This window comes from Oncorhynchus mykiss, chromosome 15 (genome assembly GCF_057628025.1).
Source record: "Oncorhynchus mykiss isolate SJ-2025 chromosome 15, ASM5762802v1, whole genome shotgun sequence".
NCBI classification, from domain to species: domain Eukaryota; kingdom Metazoa; phylum Chordata; class Actinopteri; order Salmoniformes; family Salmonidae; genus Oncorhynchus; species Oncorhynchus mykiss.
This window is the reverse complement of record NC_143036.1, coordinates 62,924,221-62,946,370: the sequence shown is the minus strand read 5'-3', so window position 1 is coordinate 62,946,370 and position 22,150 is coordinate 62,924,221. Positions and strand designations below refer to the sequence as shown.

The window sequence follows — 22,150 nt, the reverse complement described above, 5'->3', positions numbered from 1 at the left end:
GTCTTTTGGGTTAAAGACAAGTACACTAAATTTAGACTACCAAATGCCAAACCCCTATTTAGACCCAATTACCATCTATTAAAAGTAAGTTACTAAATATAGTCCGGTCTGTAACATTCTCTATGAAATGGGCTTCAAGTGGTGTAATTTAAGGTAGTGAGCTGAGCTTTGCCATTATTGATGTACAGGATATCACAAAAGTGAGTACACCCCTCACATTTTTGTAAATATTTGAGTATATCTTTTCATGTGACAACATTGAAGAAATTACACTTTGCTACAATGTAAAGTAGTGAGTGTACAGCTTGTATAACAGTATACATTTTCTGTCCCCTCAAAATAACTCAACACACAGCCATTAATGTCTAAACCGCTGGCAACAAAAGTGAGTACACCCCTAAGTGAAAATGTCCAAATTGGGCCCAAAGTGTCAATATTTTGTGTGGCCGAGTCTCCAAAGGGAGGGGATCATGCTCTGCTTCAGTATGTCACAGTACATGTTGGCATTCATGGTTCCCTCAATGAACTGTAGCTCCCCAGTGCTGGCCACACTCATGCAGCCCCAGACCATGACACTCCCATCACCATGCTTGACTGTAGGCAAGACACACCTGTCTTTGTACTCCTCACCTGGTTGCCACCACACACGCTTGACACTATCTGAACCAAATAAGTTTATCTTGGTCTCATCAGACCACAGGACATGGTTCCAGTAATCCATGTCCTTAGTCTGCTTGTCTTCAGCAAACAGTTTGCGGGCTTTCTTTTGCATCATCTTTAGAAGAGGCTTCCTTCTGGGACGACAGCCATGCAGACCAATTTGATGCAGTGTACGGCGTATGGTCTGAGCACAGACAGGCTGACCCCCCACCCCTTCAACCTCTGCAGCAATGCTGGCAGCACTCACACGTCTATTTCCCAAAGACAACCTCTGGCTATGACGCTGAGCACATGCACTCAACTTCTTTGGTTGATCATGGCGAGGCCTGTTCTGTGTAGAACCTGTCCAGTTAAACCGCTGTATGGTCTTGGCCACCGTGCTGCAGCTCAGTTTCAGGGTCTTGGCAATCTTCTTATAGCCCAGGCCATCTTTTTATGTAGAGCAAAAATTATTTTTTTCAGATCCTCAGAGAGTTCTTTGCCATGAGGTGCCATGTTGAACTTCCAGTGACCAGTCAGTATGAGGGAGTGTGAGAGCGATGACACCAAATTTAACACACCTGCTCCCCATTCACACCTGAGACCTTGTAACACTAACGAGTCACATGACACCGGGGAGGGAAAATGGCTAATTGGGCCCAATTTGGACATTTTCTCTTAGGGGTGTACTCACTTTTGTTGCCAGCGGTTTAGACATTAATGGCTGTGTGTTGAGTTATTTTGAGGGGACAGCAAATTTACACTGTTATACAACCTGTACACTCACTACTTTACATAGCAGGAAAGTGTCATTTCTTCAGTGTTGTCACATGAAAAGATATACTCAAATATTTACAAAAATGTGAGGGGTGTACTCACTTTTGTGATATACTGTATGTCCAATTTAAAGTGGTTAAAATGTATTCAAATGTTGATGACAGTAGTATTACAAATATACATTTTAATCCAGTTTTTTTTAAATGTTATGTTTACTTTTTGAAAATACTAATATTAATGGACCAATATACCAACACATCTGAAAATTAATAGTTAGATGCAAAAATGGCATTTCACCTTGTGGTGCCTGGCCTTAGTGCAGTAAACTCTCTGTAGCTGGTTTGTCTGCATGGCTCAACATGATAATGGATTTGTACAGGTTTCTGATCAGCCACTGATTAATTTGTCCAACCTGAAGGGCTCTGTAAATCCCAGTACCAAGCGATAAAGCAATACGTCTTCCTATTGTAGTGCACGTGCTGCTAGCAGGATATGTTTCATTTTCATTCTGTGTCTGGCACGGGGCACGGGCGGGCAGTGGACACTCAATGATCTCCTGTAAACAGGGGCTGCACTGGGTTTAATCATAAGGGCTCTTCCATTCACCTCTCTCCCTCTCTGTTAGATATGAGGAGTCAGTGTGAGCTTGTATGGGACCGAAACGCACTGTCCACTCACTGGCTACTCATTAAGGGCAGGTTGAAGCCTATGTATAAATCTATATAACTATTATTTTATCGTACTATGATTGATTTTAAACCCAATGTTACAATATGCCAGCATAAAAGTGGATTTATGAGACGATATTTGGTGTAATTACAGTGATTGTAATTTTATACCCTACTGTGTGACTGGGTTTAATGTAGCACAGCAGTAGATGTTTAGTTTCATTAATCTAAGTCATTTGTCAGAAGTCATTTTGAAGTAGCTACTTCTGAACCATTTCCTCACAGTTTCAATCACATGACTGACTTGCTGTGATTGTGTTGGATGGTTGCCAGTTTATCCTGACAAATTTTGGCTTTTCAGAGATCAGAAATACAAACTAGTTGGCTACATTTGACGTTTTTAAATGTTAGTCATTTAGCAGAACCTCGTAGCCAGAGTGACTTTCAGGAGCAATTAAGGTTAAGTGCCTTGCTCAAGTCTTGCAAGTCCTGCATGTTGGAGCTTGAAGCCAGGGATTCGAACCAATGACCTTTTGGTTACTGGCTGAACGATCTTAACCTCTAGTACTAGATCACGTTTGATTTATTCTCATTTGGCACCTGGACGTGTTACCTGCCTTTTCTGCCGAGACCTGGCTGGTTGAATGAAAGTTGTTGAGTGCATAAGGTAAATGTCTCGTGTGTCTGTCATAGTACCACTATACAGGATATGTAAATGGGATTTCCCTCCCTCTCCATAGGGAATGGGATATGTTTTCCAGAAGAGCTGACATAAAGTGCCAGCATAACACCCACATGTTTACACTGATTTCCCCACTGCTCTCTTTGATCAGCTGTCAACAGCTGCCCGTTGGATGGATTTGAACAGTCCGGAACACCGCGATGGCAAAGCAGAATGTCAAATCAAATGTTTTATTTGTCACATGTGCCGAAATGCTTACTTACAAGCCCGTAACCAACAATGCAGTTTTAAGAAAAACAAGAGTTAAGAAAATATTTATTAAATAAACTAAAGTTTTTTTTTTTTAAGTAACACAATAAAATAACAATAACGAGGCAATATACAGAGGGTACCGGTACCGAGTCAATGTGTGGCGGTACAGGTTAATTAGGTAAAATGTACTGTACATGTAGGTAGAGGTAAAGTGACTATGCATAGATAATAAACAGCGAGTAGCAGCAGCATAAAAAAAGGGGGGGGTCAATACAAATAGTCTGGGTAGCCATTTGATTAACTGTTCAGCAGTCTTATGGCTTGGGGGTAGAAGCTGTTTAGAAGCCTTCTGGACCCAGACTTAGTGCTCCGGTACCGCTTGCCGTCACAAACGTAGCCAGAGCCGACCAAAAACAATGTAGGCTAGTTCACCCCAAAAAAGCTACTTGCCAATGTTTCCCTGGTGCTTGTGTGTGTGTGCGACATGTCACGGATACTTGTGAATACAGCAACAAGATTAGAAGGTGTCCTCCTGTCAAATTGATTGCTGTTTTTAATAACTACTAGATAAGAAATTCTTGCCTGGACAGGAGTCAGGAGATCCATGCATCCATCTACTGGATCAATTCTCCCCGTTTCCCTGTTACAGATTATAGCAGGAAGAGGATGGCATCCTTCAGCTTCAGTGTATTGTGTTTTCACTGATGTTGTTACCTGCTGGTTTCCGCCTCAACAACCCCAATAGCAATGTATCATTCCTTTGAAATGGGGCTTGAACAGATCATCTCTGCCAACCTTGAGCTGCCTTTTACCTCTTGGATGGTGCAGTCTGTGCATAAGCAATGGTATTTGTTTGTTCCTGACTTCCTTAAATGCTCTCTCTCTCTCTCTCTCTCTCTCTCTCTCTCTCTCTAGAAAGTGTCATCAATTCACTTTCAGTTGCAGGGTCTTAAGAGCACTGCAGTCTAATCCCCTCCTCTTTTTAAAAACAGAAATGTTTTCCACATGCTAGCGCAGCAGCCCGTATGGATGTGAGTGCATAATCTTCCAGTGTCCTTTTTCTCACTGGCCTTAAGCCCTCCCTCCATCTCACCACTTACCACCCGAATACAATTTGCATCTGCATGGAGCTGGGTGGAGCTGCTGTGCGGTTGTGATTCGCCAGCACATATGGTCTGTGTGGAGTTGATTACAAGTGCAAGCTGAAAGCACTTTAATATGAAGGATACAGTATGGAATGGGTTGCTGAAATGCAATCTTGAAAAATGGCACAGCTGTGCACAGTAGGCTGCAGAGTCATATTCTCTTCCATTGTTACACTTTCCCACATTAGCATGGAAATCTACCTGAAAGTGAGGTCATTGATTTTCCAATGTATAAGTAGGCTTTGCTGAGAGGAGCATAGACGTAATTAAAAAAGAAATGAAATCATATGAACATGTAACATTGTTGTCTAGTTTATAACTAATTGTGCACCGAAAAGTCAGCCAGCTAAATACAGTTGAAGTGGGAAGTTTACATACACTTAGGTTGGAGTCATTAAAACTCGTTTTTCAACCACTCCCCAAATTTCTTGATAACAAACTATAGTTTTGGCAAGTCGGTTAGGACATCTACTTTGAGCATGACACAAGTAATTTTTCCAACAATTGTTTACAGACAGATTATTTCACTTATAGTTCACTGTATCACAATTCCAGTGGGTCAGAAGTTTACATACACTAAGTTGACTGAGTCTTTAAACAGCTTGGAAAATTCCAGAAAATGATGTTATGGCTTTAGAAGCTTCTGATATGCTAATTGACATAATTTGAGTCAATTTGAGGTGTACCTGTGGATGTATTTCAAGGCCAACCTTCAAACAATTGTAGACCTCCACAAGTCTGGTTCGTCCTTGGGAGCAATTTCCAAACGCCTGAAGGTACCACACAGCTGTCATGCCGCTCAGGAAGGAGACGCGTTCTGTCTCCTAAAGATGAACATACTTTGGTGCGAAAAGTGCAAATCAATCCCAGAACAACAGCGAAGGACCTTGTGAAGATGCTGGAGGAAACAGGTACAAAAGTATCTATATCCACAGTAAAACAAGTCCTATATAGACATAACCTGAAAGGCCGCTCAGCAAGGAAGAAGCCACTGCTCCAAAACTGCCATAAAAAAGCCAGACTACGGTTTGCAATTGCACATGGGGACAAAGATTGCACTGTCCTCTAGTCTGATGAAACAAACATAGAGCTGTTTGGCTATAATGATCATTGTTATGTTTGTAGGAAAAAGGGGAAAGCTTGCTAGCCGAAGAACACCATCCCATCCGTGAAGCACGGGGGTGGCAGCATCATGTTGTGGGGGTGCTTTGCTGCAGGAGGGACTGGTGCACTTCACAAAATAGATGGCATCATGAGGTAGGAAAATTCTGTGGATATATTGAAGCAACATCTCAAGACATCAGTTAGGAAGTTAAAGCTTGGTCGCAAATGGGTCTTCCAAATGGACAATGACCCCAAGCATACATCCAAAGTTGTGGCAAAATGGCTTAAGGACAACAAAGTCAAGGTATTGAAGTGGCCATCACAAAGCCCTGACTTCAATCCCATAGAAAATGTGTGGGCAGAACTGAAGAAGCGTGTGTGAGCAAGGAGACCTACAAACCTGACTCAGTTACACCAGCTCTGTCAGGAGGAATGGGCCAAAATTCACCCAACTTATTGTGGGAAGCTTGTGGTGGCTACCCAAAAAGTTTGACCCAAGTTTAACAATTTCAAGGCAATGCTACCAAATACTAATTGAGTGTATGTTAACTTCTGACCCACTGGGAAAGTGATGAAAGAAATAAAAACTGAAATAAATCATTCTCTCTACTATTATTCTGACATTTCACATTCTTAAAATGAAGTAGGGATCCTAACTGACCTAAGACAGGGAATTGTTCTAGGATTAAATGTCAGGAATTGTGAAAAACTGAGTTTAAATGTATTTGGCTAAGGTGTATGTAAACTTCCGACTTCAACTGTACATCTTGAAAAATGTCCCTCATTTGCTTTAAATCTATAATAGCATTTACAACTGAAAATGTACAGGTCTATGAAATGCTGTAGCCTACAGTGTGATATGTCATCTTGTTTCAGTCTTGCTTCCTCCATTCTAAAGGATATACCCATGGGCATGGAATTGAGCACAACCTCTATGGAGAGGGCGGTATTCCATTTTCCTTGGGTTTTGGCCACACTGCTACAGGTCATACAGTAGATTTGCCAAAGCTTTAAGCTGTAGCTGCAACAGGCATTAGTAAAGGCAACAGAGATGCAGAGAGAGCCCAGCCCAGAGCCAGTTGCTGTCTATGCATGGGTCTCTTTTCTACAGTACTATAAACATGGGGATTAATCTATAAACCCTACACCATCTGCAGTTCCACGCCATCACTGAAACCCGTTTATCACTTTGTGGTTACTGTCGACTACTATATCAGCATGAGGCTGCAGGACAACAAGAATCCCCTACCATTAGCACCCCTGCCTATGAAATTGTCCGTGAATAATTAAATATAAAAATGTTCATATCAGCTATTCAATTGGGCTATATGTCAATCCAGTCCCATCCACTCTCAATTATTTGCATAAAGATATTTATCCCGCGGTTGTTCGGTTTGACAGGACCATTGGGTCAGTCCGATAGAGCAGCGGCGCGGGAGGTGATCCCCTCTCCCTTCCAGCCACTCCCACCGACGAGCTCTGTGCTCTCACTCGCCCGTTTAGCTTGAGTTGCTTCAGATGCTGCAGCTACCGTAGTCGCTATATCTCCCCTTAACAGCAGTCATGGCGACAGAGGTCCAACCGCTCACTCTGGATCGAGGTAAGACGCACAACCATCGGATTCGCTTTCTTGTTGAATTATTTATGGTTCCCGAAACTTGAGCGAACGATGCATTGGCGGACCACATTTAATTTGAAACTACTATATGCTATTATTTCAATTTTACATTCGGCAGTTTATATTTCTCTCTCGCTGGATTCCGTTATTTGCTGGGAATAAAATGCCTGGACCGTTTGATGCGCACTCTGCCAAAATTGGATAAAACGGCTTAATTAAATAATACTGTTCAGCAATATTATAACAAATGTGTTATCAACGCACAGTATAACATCCCACTGCATATGAATAGTGCATTTATCTCTGTTATGTAACATTCAGTAGAATATTATCTCGCTGTATTCTTCACTTCGTGATTGGGAGAAATCATTTATTGGGCGCAGGGATCCAATCACGCGCAAATCCTTACTTCTCTGGATATCCGACAACTTTTGGATGGGTAGGCGTAAGAATAGATAACAAACAGCTTTTTTAATCTGTTTATATTTTTCTTGAATCCAATGGTAACTTGGACAGTAATAAGGGGTACAGGTCTTCACCCCATAGCATACCTGTTGTCGGCAGTGAAAAATTAATTCACCTGCGGCATTATTCTAAAAGGAAGGGTGAGTCCACAATGTCGTCTACCAATAGCCTACGTCATATTTTGAGTCGTAATAGGCCTACTTGCACGCTGACTTCAGGTGATATTGCTTTTCTACGGTAGCCTGCCTGTCCAATGATAACAGATGTGTCACAGCATGATTGCAGGTCATGTGATAAAATATGATTTTATGAGCGCATCATTCAGATGTCATCATTCAACCACCACCGAGATTTCCATTGGTTCCATGTAGCCTACTTATTTTTTTCTGATAGCTCCTGGCTATTCTTTAATTTTGATATTCAAAATGTGGACTATGGGGAAATCAGATTAAATGTGTACAGTGGCGGTTCTGGGGGGGGGGGGGGGGGGGGGGGGGGGGCTGTGACCCCCCTAAATGTGGAGTATGAAATCATTTTTACATAACTAATTTTTGCTATTGTTCTGTTTTTACATCCCTTATTAGACAGTGGCAACGATGATGATTATGAACATGGTCTTTTGCCTGCTAATGCCTGCAATGTAGTGAAGAAAACGATGACAACAATAACGTCTAGTGTAACTGGACCCTCTAACAGTACAATGGGCTCCAGATTGGCCACCCCAGTTGAACTGGTCTAGGACTGCCACTGAATGTGTAGACTACGTTTTAGTCTGTAACTGTGTAGCCTAAAGAGTGCTTAAAACTTATCAGGTGGTGAAATGCATTAGTGTGGCTGCATGACACAAATGAAAGGGGGTGGTGTTAAAAAATAGAGAAAGATGATACATCTGGAAAAAGTAATGGGCATGGGCCCACTTTGAATTATTGCCACAACTGTCAGTGACAGTAGGAACAACTGTAAACGCCTTGGAATAAACAACTCACGGGAATGTAGAAGGCAAGAGGATACAAACATCTGTCTAAATTGGAGAATTACAAATGGTGACCGCTCTACGTTGTGTTGAACACAGCATTGCGCATGAGTGATCGAGCCTGGTTGTTATCATGAAGTATGGAATGGATGTAAACCGACCGAGGATCCTCAGGGGGGGCCTGTCTTTATACATAAGGAATAATGGATAATATAACGGTTTTATTCCCATTTTATAAAAATTGGCTCATTTTGAATGATTTACGGTTAATTCAATGCTCAGTGGCAATTCGATTCATTATTGCGTGACTGCAGCAACTGAAAGGGGCTCTGTATGAGTCAAACGCCTTCACATACTGTATATGAGCTGTGTGTGCAAGGGCAAAAACATGGTGCAGGGCAAAATGATAAACAAGAAGCTCTGCCCAGTTTCCTCCCACCATCATCAGTTCAAAGAACTCAGTAATTAGGGGAAGGAACATTTCTGGCATTGAGATTCTATTGATAAACAGGTCATTCATTATATGGCACATTGGGGAAGTTTTTTTTTCATCCCCAGTTAAACTGAAATATAAATGCCAGTATAGGTTACTCAACTTTTTCCATTTTGTTTGCATAGGTAGACTAGTGAGTCAGAGCCCCTATCATTTCAGAGAGAACATTTGGGTGGCTGCTGTATCCACATGCTCTGCACAGCAACATTAAGTGGTCACTGCCCCACAGCAGTGATCATGTAGGGGATCATAATGATAGCTTTACAGGAGCTGTCATAGTCTTTGCACAGAGTCCTTTGTCGCTGCTGCCAATAGTGAAGAAACACTAATTTATATTGAAAATAAGCCTGTTTTTTTGTTGAAAGCAGGATGTGTTAGGAATTTGTCACAAACACACAAAGAGGCGGGAAACTCAGTGTGCTTTAAGGTCATGACTGCACTTCCTGCTATTGTCTCAGGAAATGACTCAAACACCACTGTCCTGTGGAGAAACAGCCTGTGTTGGAACCTCCCTGCTCATGACACCAAAGTTCTCCTTCAATGATTGAATCTCATTCAAACACTAACTGGCTCCAGGCATGCCAAGACTATTGAAATGGATAGAGATACTGAGAGAGTTCTCATCAACCGTGTGCCATGAAGCCCTAATAATATCAGTCAGGCTGAGGCTGTACAGTAATCACAGTGAAATGTGTTAGTGTTCTTTCTGCCACATATTTTCAGATGGAGATGCATTTGAGGCCTTTGTGAGCAGAATTCCTATCTATTTGCTGATTGAGCAGTGTAGGAAGACACAGATGGTCAAACAGGTTTCTGTGCTGTGTGAAATTACAGTGGATTTACTAAGATTCCAAACATCGAGGGCGAGCAGAAGCTTGAAATTTGGAAGTCAATACTTTTTTGATGCTCTCCGTGCGTGGTTTATTGCCGTAATAAATATAGAACAACCGCACATTTCCTTGTAAGTTATCGCTGATCCTTTGTTTGAGTCTATTCACAGGGGAGAAAGGGCAACACACCGTAGCCTACTCAGGGCCCTAAGCATGTTGTCTCACCATACTGCAGACAGGCTTTGCTTTGCTTGCAGAGGTCACTGGATTTGTTCATTGTTCATTGCAGCGACCTTCCTCTTGTACCTTGCTTTGGGTGATAACAGAGAGGAGGGATTACAGGTGAGGTGAACAGCCAGCTCAGCAATTTCATCAACGGAGAGCTATTCAGCCCTAGGTAAGCTCTCATTAGAACCACAATGAAAGGACATTTCATTTGTTTGGGATGTACATCTGCCAGGTAATCAGTCAGAGGAAGGGAGACAAAAAACAAAGTTCAGTGTTGTCTGCTTCTGCCTTAGACGGTCCCCATCAGGGCTCATTAGCCTAAGAGTGATTTATTTTCCCTCTATAGTCAGGAATGTCACGGCAGGGCCATTTAGTGTTAATTCACTTGGTTTATGGGGGGGATTGATAAAGGGAGGTGCGTCCATTTAAAAAGCTCTCCTGTTGAGGAGCTGGCCTTGTGTCTGGCAAGCCCCTGCTTTCCTGTTCCTCTACTCATCCAGAGAATGAGCACAGTAGAGGTTTTTTGTGTGGTAATTTCAGTGTGGTTGCCAATGGCACAAAGGATACGCGGGTCAAACTGGGAAGTGGCAGATGGCATGGCCTCTCCGGGGCAATTTATTCTGGCATGTGTAAGTCAGCCATTCTGGTAGTGACGGTGTTAGGGTACTGCTCTGGGAAACATTACATGTGGGAGTGAGGAATAGCTCAGACTAGTCTTGAATCAATCAGCTATGAAAAGATTCTCTATTAGGACCTTAGACGTCCCAGTAGAGATGGAGAAGATGCACCTGCGTTGCAGTCTCTGTTTTCATCAGCCCCATGTCTTAATGAGCCAGCTGAGTTAATTGGACATGCTTATTTACACCGCACAGCACGTGCAGATATTGGAAAATATATTCTATTCAGCTTTGCCCTCTATTATCTAGGGCAATTATGTGAGGATATTGGAGCACTGCCCAGTTTTGCAAACAGCTCAAAATCATGTTTAGACTCTTACTCAAGTGTAGAAAGCAGTGAAGCACTCATTGTTTAATACTGCGGCGTCGAAAGGCTTGGACCCCAGGAAGAGTGAAATAAGCCGTGCCTAAGGCAGGACAGCACAAACCTGGTGTGTTTCAGCACAGCAGCATTGCTAGCTGCTTGTTGTGGTCTTCACATTTATTTATGACACATCCCGAGTGATGGCTGCATTAGTAGATCCAGTCATCAAAGCAGAGCAGAAAGCGAACTCTGTGTACTTGAAAGGCTGACTCATTCTGGAACTGGTGATTTTAGACATGGTGTTTTAGACACCATGCTGTTTATAGTTTGAACGTTGTATTTGATCAACATAATACCATCATTTCTGTGGTCGTCCGTCATTGATTCGATTTTTGGAAATCTCAAGGTAACACACAGCACAGTACTTACTGTATGTTATAGATTTACCACAAAACATCTTTACATTGTCAGTCACAGAAACAGATTTATCACTAAACGTCTTTACATTGTCAGTCACAGAAACAGATTTACCACAAAACGTCTTTACATTGTCAGTCACAGAAACAGATTTACCACTAAACGTCTTTACATTGTCAGTCACAGAAACAGATTTACCACAAAACGTCTTTACATTGTCAGTCACAGAAACAGATTTATCACAAAACGTCTTTACATTGTCAGTCACAGAAACAGATTTAACACAAAATGTCTTTACATTGTCAGTCAAATAAACAGATTTACCACTAAACGTCTTTACATTGTCAGTCAAATAAAAAGATTTACCACAAAACGTCTTTACATTGTCAGTCACAGAAACAGATTTACCACAAAACGTCTTTACATTGTCAGTCAACTAAACAGATTTACCACTAAACGTCTTTACATGGTCAGTCACAGAAACAGATTTACCACAAAACGTCTTTACATTGTCAGTCACAGAAACAGATTTACCACAAAACGTCTTTACATTGTCAGTCACAGAAACAGATTTAACACAAAATGTCTTTACATTGTCAGTCAAATAAACAGATTTACCACTAAACGTCTTTACATTGTCAGTCAAATAAACAGATTTACCACTAAACGTCTTTACATTGTCAGTCACAGAAACAGATTTACCACAAAACGTCTTTACATTGTCAGTCAACTAAACAGATTTACCACTAAACGTCTTTACATGGTCAGTCACAGAAACAGATTTATCACAAAACGTCTTTACATTGTCAGTCACAGAAACAGATTTACCACAAAATGTCTTTACATTGTCAGTCACAGAAACAGATTTAACACAAAATGTCTTTACATTGTCAGTCAAATAAACAGATTTACCACTAAACGTCTTTACATTGTCAGTCAAATAAACAGATTTACCACAAAACGTCTTTACATTGTCAGTCAAATAAACAGATTTACCACTAAACGTCTTTACATTGTCAGTCACAGAAACAGATTTATCACAAAACGCCTTTACATTGTCAGTCACAGAAACAGATTTACCACAAAATGTCTTTACATTGTCAGTCACAGAAACAGATTTACCACTAAACGTCTTTACATTGTCAGTCACAGAAACAGATTTATCACTAAACGCCTTTACATTGTCAGTCACAGAAACAGATTTACCACAAAATGTCTTTACATTGTCAGTCACAGAAACAGATTTACCACTAAACGTCTTTACATTGTCAGTCACAGAAACAGATTTATCACAAAACGTCTTTCCATTGTCAGTCACAGAAATAGATTTCACTAAACGTCTTTACATTGTCAGTCACAGAAACAGATTTATCACTAAACGTCTTTACATTGTCAGTCACAGAAATAGATTTCACTAAACGTCTTTACATTGTCAGTCACAGAAACAGATTTACCACAAAACGTCTTTACATTGTCAGTCACAGAAACAGATTTACCACAAAACGTCTTTACATTGTCAGTCACAGAAACAGATTTACCACTAAACAGTTTTGCATTGTCAGTCACAGAAACAGATTTATCACTAAACGTCTTTACATTGTCAGTCACAGAAACAGATTTACCACTAAACAGTTTTGTATTGTTAGTCACAGAAACAGATTTACCACAAAACATCTTTACATTGTCAGTCACAGAAACAGATTTACCACTAAACAGTTTTGCATTGTTAGTCACAGAAACAGATTTACCACAAAACGTCTTTACATTGTCAGTCACAGAAACAGATTTATCACTAAACAGTTTTACATTGTCAGTCACAGAAACAGATTTATCACTAAACGTCTTTACATTGTCAGTCACAGAAACAGATTTATCACTAAACGTCTTTACATTGTCAGTCACAGAAACAGATTTATCACTAAACGTCTTTACATTGTCAGTCACAGAAACAGATTTATCACTAAACGTCTTTACATTGTCAGTCACAGAAACAGATTTAACACAAAATGTCTTTACATTGTCAGTCAAATAAACAGATTTACCACTAAACGTCTTTACATTGTCAGTCACAGAAACAGATTTACCACTAAACGTCTTTACATTGTCAGTCACAGAAACAGATTTATCACAAAACGTCTTTCCATTGTCAGTCACAGAAATAGATTTCACTAAACGTCTTTACATTGTCAGTCACAGAAACAGATTTATCACTAAACGTCTTTACATTGTCAGTCACAGAAATAGATTTCACTAAACGTCTTTACATTGTCAGTCACAGAAACAGATTTACCACAAAACGTCTTTACATTGTCAGTCACAGAAACAGATTTACCACAAAACGTCTTTACATTGTCAGTCACAGAAACAGATTTACCACTAAACAGTTTTGCATTGTCAGTCACAGAAACAGATTTATCACTAAACGTCTTTACATTGTCAGTCACAGAAACAGATTTACCACTAAACAGTTTTGTATTGTTAGTCACAGAAACAGATTTACCACAAAACGTCTTTACATTGTCAGTCACAGAAACAGATTTACCACTAAACAGTTTTGCATTGTTAGTCACAGAAACAGATTTACCACAAAACGTCTTTACATTGTCAGTCACAGAAACAGATTTATCACTAAACAGTTTTACATTGTCAGTCACAGAAACAGATTTATCACTAAACGTCTTTACATTGTCAGTCACAGAAACAGATTTATCACTAAACGTCTTTACATTGTCAGTCACAGAAACAGATTTACCACAAAACGTCTTTACATTGTCAGTCACAGAAACAGATTTATCACTAAACGTCTTTACATTGTCAGTCACAGAAACAGATTTATCACTAAACGTCTTTACATTGTCAGTCACAGAAACAGATTTATCACTAAACGTCTTTACATTGTCAGTCACAGAAACAGATTTATCACTAAACGTCTTTACATTGTCAGTCACAGAAACAGATTTATCACTAAACGTCTTTACATTGTCAGTCACAGAAACAGATTTATCACTAAACGTCTTTACATTGTCAGTCACAGAAACAGATTTATCACTAAACGTCTTTACATTGTCAGTCACAGAAACAGATTTAACACAAAATGTCTTTACATTGTCAGTCAAATAAACAGATTTACCACTAAACGTCTTTACATTGTCAGTCACAGAAACAGATTTACCACTAAACGTCTTTACATTGTCAGTCACAGAAACAGATTTACCACTAAACAGTTTTGTATTGTTAGTCACAGAAACAGATTTACCACAAAACGTCTTTACATTGTCAGTCACAGAAACAGATTTACCACTAAACGTCTTTACATTGTCAGTCACAGAAACAGATTTATCACTAAACAGTTTAGCATTGTCAGTCAAAGAAAATAGTAGACTATAGTAGACTAATAGCTTATTAGATACACACTATTAATTAATTGATTCCTCTTGGAAATGGCTCTTTAGAGGACACTGCTTTCAGTAACACTTCAACAGCACTTTCAGAATATTTCTCTCCCAAAGTTGGGCACACTCTAAAACACCTTCATCGTTGCCTTAGAACATGAATTAGAATGAGCATAAATGTTTTATTTGTTGGCTGCCTCAAGAAATCTTTCCCACAAAGAATTCAGATATGATTTATATTGGCCTTTGTTCTATTGCTTTTACTTCTGTCTTTATTACTGTTAGGGACACATACATCGGCCCATTAGGAATGTATTATACGTACACTGAAGGACGCACAGTATCATTTTGGTTCAAGTTGGCCACAGGGATTTCAGTAAACAGTCAGTTTGCTTCACTTTCTGTTGTAATTGGAGACGGATGATAAACCTTTCAAATAGAGAAATGTGTCATTGCCCAGTCAGGAGTGATTGTTGAAATAGAAAATGGTAGATGAGAGCCCTATGTGACCGCTCCAAAGAACACGTCTCGTTACTTTCAGCTCATCCAATCAGGCAATGGTAATGTGTTCTCACTGCTGTGTGGCAAAGAGAAGTTAAACTAGGTCAAATGTTTGGCTAGTAGCATCAATGTTCCCGACTACACAATGCATAGCAATGTACTGGTGTTTCATACTTTATTTAGTTATAGAATACTGATGAAGGCAAGAAACATGCCTCCCCAACTTCACAGATTGAATTCATGTAAATTAGGAGTTGTATGTTTAACTTTTAACAGCTATTGTTTTTCATCTCTTGCTCCCATCCTTAATGACACTTCCAATAAGAGCAGCAGTTTCACCTGGACACCTCTGTCTTCCCTTGAAAATATGTGTCAAATGTATTTTTTATTTTTTGCAAACATGCCTTGCAGATGATCTAATGGCAACATTGATTTGCCGTTGTGTCGGCATTAAAGCTGAACATACAGTAACTGCTCTTTGAATATTTTCATTTCGTGGAGGAGGGTTGAGTCCCACAGATGTTGCACACATCTGGACCCCTTGAGTCCATCTCTAGAGTTGGTGAAGCGCCAAGGGGGCTGAAGTCTCATTGGAGTGTGGAGAAGAGGAACGACGAGGAGAATGCTAATGGCTTAGTAGTTGAGTGAATCCATCTCATTGGAGTGTGGAGAAGAGGAACGACGAGGAGGATGCTAATGGCTTAGTAGTTGAGTGAATCCATCTCATTGGAGTGTGGAGAAGAGGAACGACGAGGAGAATGCTAATGACTTAGTAGTTGAGTGGATTCCCGCCACTGACTTCCATTGGTTTCAAATGAATCCATCTCAGTGGAGTGAGGAAATCCAAAGAGAGGAGATCTGTAGGCCTACAGGACTGGTATCCTATCCTGGGGCTTCACTGAGCCACGTTCTTTTAATGAAGTGGGATAGAGAGAGAGAGAGAGGGCCAGATCCATGCATACTCTCAAGTTCCTCTCTCAGATGGGTTGGAGTGTTAGTTAGTAAGGCAGGCCAGGATGGTGTTGGCTGACTGTGTTTTACCCTCCAGATGTACTGTAGTTATTCATGGAGTGGCTTCGGCTTGGTAACAGGCCACGCCATGTGGGCGGTGAGGGTATTCTTAGTGGTGTGTAGAGCTACTCTTACAGAGCAGTTTTCCTTTTTATTAGCATTGTAGGCTGAGGGACAGCAACACGGAACCCAAACCAGCTGCGCGCGTGCGCCATCGTGCATTAATTAATTTTGTCCCCCCCACACCAAACGTGATCACGACATGCAGGTTAAAATATCAAAACAGACTCTGAACCAATTACATTAATTTGGGGACAGGTCGAAAAGCGTTACACATTTATGGCAATTTAGCTAGCTTGCACTTGCTAGCTAATTTGTCCTATTTAGCTAGCTTGCTGTTGCTAGCTAATTTGTCCTGGGATATAAACATTGAGTTGTAATTTTACATGAAATGCACAAGGTCCTCTATTCCAACAATTAATCCACACAAAACGGTCAACCAAATTGTTTCTAGTCATCTCTACTCCTTCCAGGCCTTTTTTTCTCTGGACTTTATATTGCGATTGGCAGCTTTCATAAATTAGGTCACCGCCACCGACCTCATTCGTCTTTCAGTCACCCATGTGGGTATAACCAATGAGGAGATGGCATGTGGGTACCTGCTTCTATAAACCAATGAGGAGATGGGTGAGGCAGGACTTGCAGCGCGATCTGCGTCACAAGTAGAACTGGGCCAGATTTTATCCCTTGGCAACGCAGACGCTTGTTTGCACGCGCAAGCAGTGTGTGTGTGCAATAATTGAATAATATAGATTTCTAAATGTATTTTGCAACGCTCGCACACGCGACATGAGCGGTGTAGTCAGGGTATAACGTTGATGCTAGTGGTGGTGTAGCTCAATATGACCATGGTTTTACTGGTCTGTGTGTGTCTACATAGCCAACTATAAGGTCAGATTAGTAAGGACTTAAGGTCTCACTTGGTCACCTAGGTGATGTGGCTGAATGTACCACACAGGGATTTGATGTGATGCGTCGTTATAACGTGTCTTATTTGGGAGTCGTTGCAGACAAAGCTATGTGGATGTGACATAACTCTGTACCTGGCTTCCCATAGTTATTGAAACAGCAAATCACCCAGGGCTGCCAAGCAAATCTTATACCCTGGGGGTTTATACCCCTTAGATCACACACAGAGGAAACCATTTGATGTCTCACTCCTCACACCGTAGACAAAATACAGGATTCCAGCAGAAATGCCTGACGTAGGCAGCTCCTCACAGGACTGGATGGTGTTCTATTACTGCTGCATGTTCTACACCAATTATCACACAACACTATCCACGGTCTGTCCAAGACATTCTGTCCACAAATAGCCATCTACTTATTGAAACAAATCGACACGACAGTGCTTGCAGAGTTGATGAGCTAGAAGACCAAGGGAAGCAGGGTGGATGACGGCATGATATGTGTCACGATGCAGCAAATGAAATGCAACTTTTTATTTATTTATTTATTTTATTTTTATTTAACCTTTATTTAACCAGGTAGGCTAGTTGAGAACAAGTTCTCATTTGCAACTGCGACCTGGCCAAGATAAAGCGTAGCAATTCGACACATACAACAACACAGAGTTACACATGGAATAAACAAAACATACAGTCAATAATGCAGTAGAAGAAAAGAAAACAAATAGTCTATATACAGTGAGTGCAAATGAGGTTAAGGAAATAAATAGGCCATGGTGGAGAAGTAATTACAATATAGCAATTAAACACTGGAATGGTAGATCGGCAGAAGATGAATGTGCAGGTAGAGATACTGGGATGCAAAGGAGCAAAATAAATAAATAAATAAATACAAGTATGGGGGTGAGGTAAGTAGATAGATGGGCTGTTTACAGATGGGCTATGTACAGGTGCAGTGATCTGTAATCTGCTCTGACAGCTGGTGCTTAAAGCTAGTGAGGGAGATGTGAGTCTCCAGCTTCAGAGATTTTTGCAATTCGTTCCAGTCATGGGCAGCAGAGAACTGGAAGGAAAGAAGACCAAAGGAAGAATTGGCTTTGGGGGTGACCAGTGAGATATACCTGCTGGAGCGCGTGCCGCGAGTGGGTGCTGCTATGGTGACCAGTGAGCTGAGATAAGGCGGGGCTTTACCTAGCAGAGACTTGTAGATGACCTGTAGCCAGTGGGTTTGACGACTGTTGGAGAGGGGAGGCTTTTATGACCGATTACCTGTAATAACTCTAGGAGCAGGAGAGGCTCTGCTGTAGTCTAGCCCTCATCACTGGTTTAGGGGGATAACAACTGTCACATCTGGTAGCAACAATCCCTATTTACTGCTGTGGTGTTGGCTGACTGGTCATAGACACTGGACAGTCTGAATAGGGGAGATGGGGCATGACATATATGGCCTCGTTATGGTATTTGTGATATTTTTGATATTCAAATGAAGGTCTAAAATACTGCCTTTGATTGCTTGTAGCCTAAAACATTTCCGGACTTTTCCGGACTGCCAGATCTTCTTCTCTTTCTCCTTTCAAACAACTTGATACCCGGTCGAAATCCTTCCCTTTAGCAACCAAACACGGTTTGCTTTACTTTTACAAAATAGCTTCTTAGCCTATAACCCAGTTTATTTCAAAGAATGTATTTATTTAATTCCCCAGACCGAAGTTGAAAGCCAAACTACTTGAAAGTGGTGCTGAACAGGTGGAGACTCCCAACTTTTGTTTTTGATCAGTGTAGGGTAGTACAAAAACTGACCTCCCGAGAAATCCCATCTATCAACAAAAATGTTTTAGAAATCTTAATCTTTGAAGCGTTGCTCGATGTTGGAGGCCTCGTCAGAGACCTTGACGAGGATGAAGAAATTGGTGCTAATGGGCAAATGAGAGAAGGCAAAAGCTCTCCTGATCTGGCCCTGACCTCGCTATAATGAGAAATAAACACTCATAAAACTAACCAGGCTGCTTGGAATAATACCAGCAGATTACTGGCCACTCATTAGTGAAATGCTAACTCTCTTTTTTTACAGATATGGTACACAATATTGTACAACCTCATTCACCTTACTTACGGACTCATTGGACGCTTATTAAATCTGATGGAAATTCTGTACATTAGCTACATTACCATTACAGAGCTCTGTTGCAGGGGTAATGTAAAGTAGTAATGAATACTGTTTTATCCCTCCATACACACTCACAGGTTTAGAGAAAAGTGTCCCCTTTCCTGTGTTCGACTCCCTATGGACCAGCTGTAATTCTGCTCTCGTCTCCCCGTAGTTTCGGGTTCTTGACCAAGTCTGACATTTCAGGCAACAACCTGCCTCTAGGGTGGACTATACCACCCACACCAAGTCTCAGCCTAAGCTTTGAGTGTTCGGCCAGTAACTGAAAAGTCAGAAATAAAATCAGCCGATGTGCCCTTGTGCAAGGCACATAACCTTAATTTGCTATGGCTGACCCTGTAAAAAAATAAATTTCACTGCACCTATCCGGTGTACGTGACAATAAAACATATATTTTTTGCACATCCTATAGAACATTCTATGCGATATTATCTTGGCTGACACTTGGCCATCATTACAGAAGATGCTGAGTGGAGTCGTGGAATTAGGGTGATGAATTCCCTGTAAAGATCTCCCTGACAACACTTTGTGGCTTGCAGTAACCAATCCTGATGGAAATCAACCCCATCATTTCTTCTGCTTTAATGTAATCCACGCTGGTACTCTGGGTATCATGTTCTTTCTCCATGTATACTTGTTTACCAACAGTAAATGTTATGCCCTTATTTGACGCTTAAATACTGGCACAAAACAAACCTGCCTAAACAACCACAGGTTCTATGTATGCAGTTCTCCCTCCTCTTACCTAATTCGCCCTAGGTCTGTAAACAGTAATAGCTTTTCTGCCTCCTCTCTGCCTCACCAGGTTAAACTAGATTGTCTTCCCTCTCAGTCCAGCCTCCCTGGGTTCGGCGTGATGTTTATAAACATTGTGGGTTGTTTACCCCTCTCTATTGGTGTTGTACAGAGCGTGGCGCTAGTTCAACACCAGGGTAATGGTGTTTAAGATTGTTCAGAATCCTTGACCTTAGCCTCTGTATATATTTGCTATTCAAAGAATGTATATAGTCTACATATAGTTGAGCTACATATAGTTGGATATTTCTTGGATTAATAAAGTAGACTCAGTTAACAATTTTACATTTTTATATTTTTAACATCTAAACTATATTATCAACTCCAAAACATAATCTTGCTATTTCTTCTGAGTGGGACTGTGTCACTGGGTTCGGCATCAAGCTAGGTATGAAACATCGAATATCTGTAGTCCATTACAAGTGGTTTGATCATTTTCCAGCGACTCGCTGGTTGCAAACTGTGTAGTTTGGTTTTTGCACATGCTGAAGGGATAAAGGGTTGACAGATGCACATTATCCACCCACTGCTTTTTATTTAGTTTCTTCTATAACAACTGACCCAACGATTAGGCTGAGCATCAAATTCCTCCTCTCCCCTTCCAACATGTACTCTCATTTCTATCATTTTTCCTGAAAAGAATCTGCTTTACGCTGGATTTTTTCAGGGGATGATAATTAGGGGTGGAGAGTTTACTAGACATAGGAGTCAAAGTCTTTAACTTAGGGCGTCATGGGTTTGTTTTAAAAGGATCTAATGATCGCGGTGCCCGCTCATGCCAGGATTCGCTCGCTTTGAACAGAACGATGCTCTACCTTGAAGTCCGCCCCCCATTTTCTCATGCATGGAGCAGGCCTAATGCAAACTACGCTGGGATTGCTTTCTCTCTCTCTCTCTCTCTCTTGATCCCCTTGGCCCTGACTCAGTTTTTTTTCCATTATCCTCTCTATCGATTCGCTCCGGACTTATTTTTCAAGGCTCTGCTGTTAATGTAATTCAATGGGGCATTTTTTCCCCTTCTTACCCCCTCTCTCGCTCTCTCTCTGACTTTCTCCACCTCTCTCTACCTTTTCCTCTCTCTCTGCCTCTCCCTTTCTCTCTGCCTCTCTCTCTCTCTCTGTCAGATGTAGCCAGGGCGATTGAGCTGCTGGAGAAGCTACAGGAGTCCGGAGACGTCCCGGGTCACAAGCTGCAGTCCCTGAAGTTGGTGTTGCAGAGTGAGTTCTGCACAGCCATTAGAGAGGTGAGTCGATTCCCCTGCACCACGGCCCCAGGGTCCTTTTGCTCCTGCCAACACAGGGAAATTGACCACAAGTGACTGATGGTTATTTTAATGAAGAAATGTGGCTACACAACAATGCAGACTTTTAGGGGTGTTTTCCCAGACGTGGTCAGCTCAGACACACAGACTGAAGAGTAAGAGGGCCATCAATTCTCAGACTGAGGTAATCTAGTAGGAAATGTAATCTACTAGAGGAAATGTCAGAGAGGGCTGGCCCTTTCATTGGACAGCAGGATGAGAGAAGCCTGGCCTGGGAGTCAGGCAGAGACACTGGAGCCTGGTGCTGCCTGGTGGTGGGGGAGGCTTCATGTCTCTGCCAGGAGTAGCAGCTAGGCAGCACCCTACAGACTCTTTTACAACAGCTGGCCATTGAGAGGGAAAGAGCGAGAGAAACACTTCAACCACCAACAACACATCCAGTCACCAGGGAAACTAGAGAGGATCAGCTTGGATTGGTTGCAGAGGCTGACCGGCCATAGTTTCCAGTCAATTACGTTCTTGTGTGAGCTGACACTTTGCCACGGTGCAGAATGGCTCTTTCTCGTAGAGGTCTGACTGCTAGAGGAGCTGGAGAGTGAAGATGAGTGGTCGTTATCAGCAACATTCAACAGCTGTGGCGTTCATGTCAGTGGTTTAACAGCCTCCCAAGACAATAAATACTCCCATGTCTCTATGGAAGAGCAGAGAACATGGCATTTATGTGAATTGAGCAATACCTTGCCATACGTGCTGTGTCGCATGTGTTTACATTCCAACACGCGG

At 41.4% G+C, this 22,150-nt stretch overlaps 1 protein-coding gene across 2 annotated transcripts in view; it reads left to right on the top strand.

Annotated features, from left to right (window-relative positions):
- The first annotated feature begins 6,673 nt into the window (after nt 1-6,673).
- LOC110490467 (protein lin-7 homolog A) overlaps nt 6,674-22,150 on the top strand; it is a 33,355-nt gene continuing 17,878 nt past the window's right edge. The window contains exons 1-2 of one of the 2 annotated variants that reach the window (XM_021563869.3): nt 6,674-6,867; nt 21,231-21,349. In XM_021563869.3, the coding sequence (XP_021419544.1) occupies nt 6,831-6,867; nt 21,231-21,349 (156 nt within the window). In that variant the 5' untranslated portion in view covers nt 6,674-6,830. The remainder of the gene's footprint in view (nt 6,868-21,230; nt 21,350-22,150) is intronic. The other variant, XM_021563870.3, reaches the window with a different exon arrangement.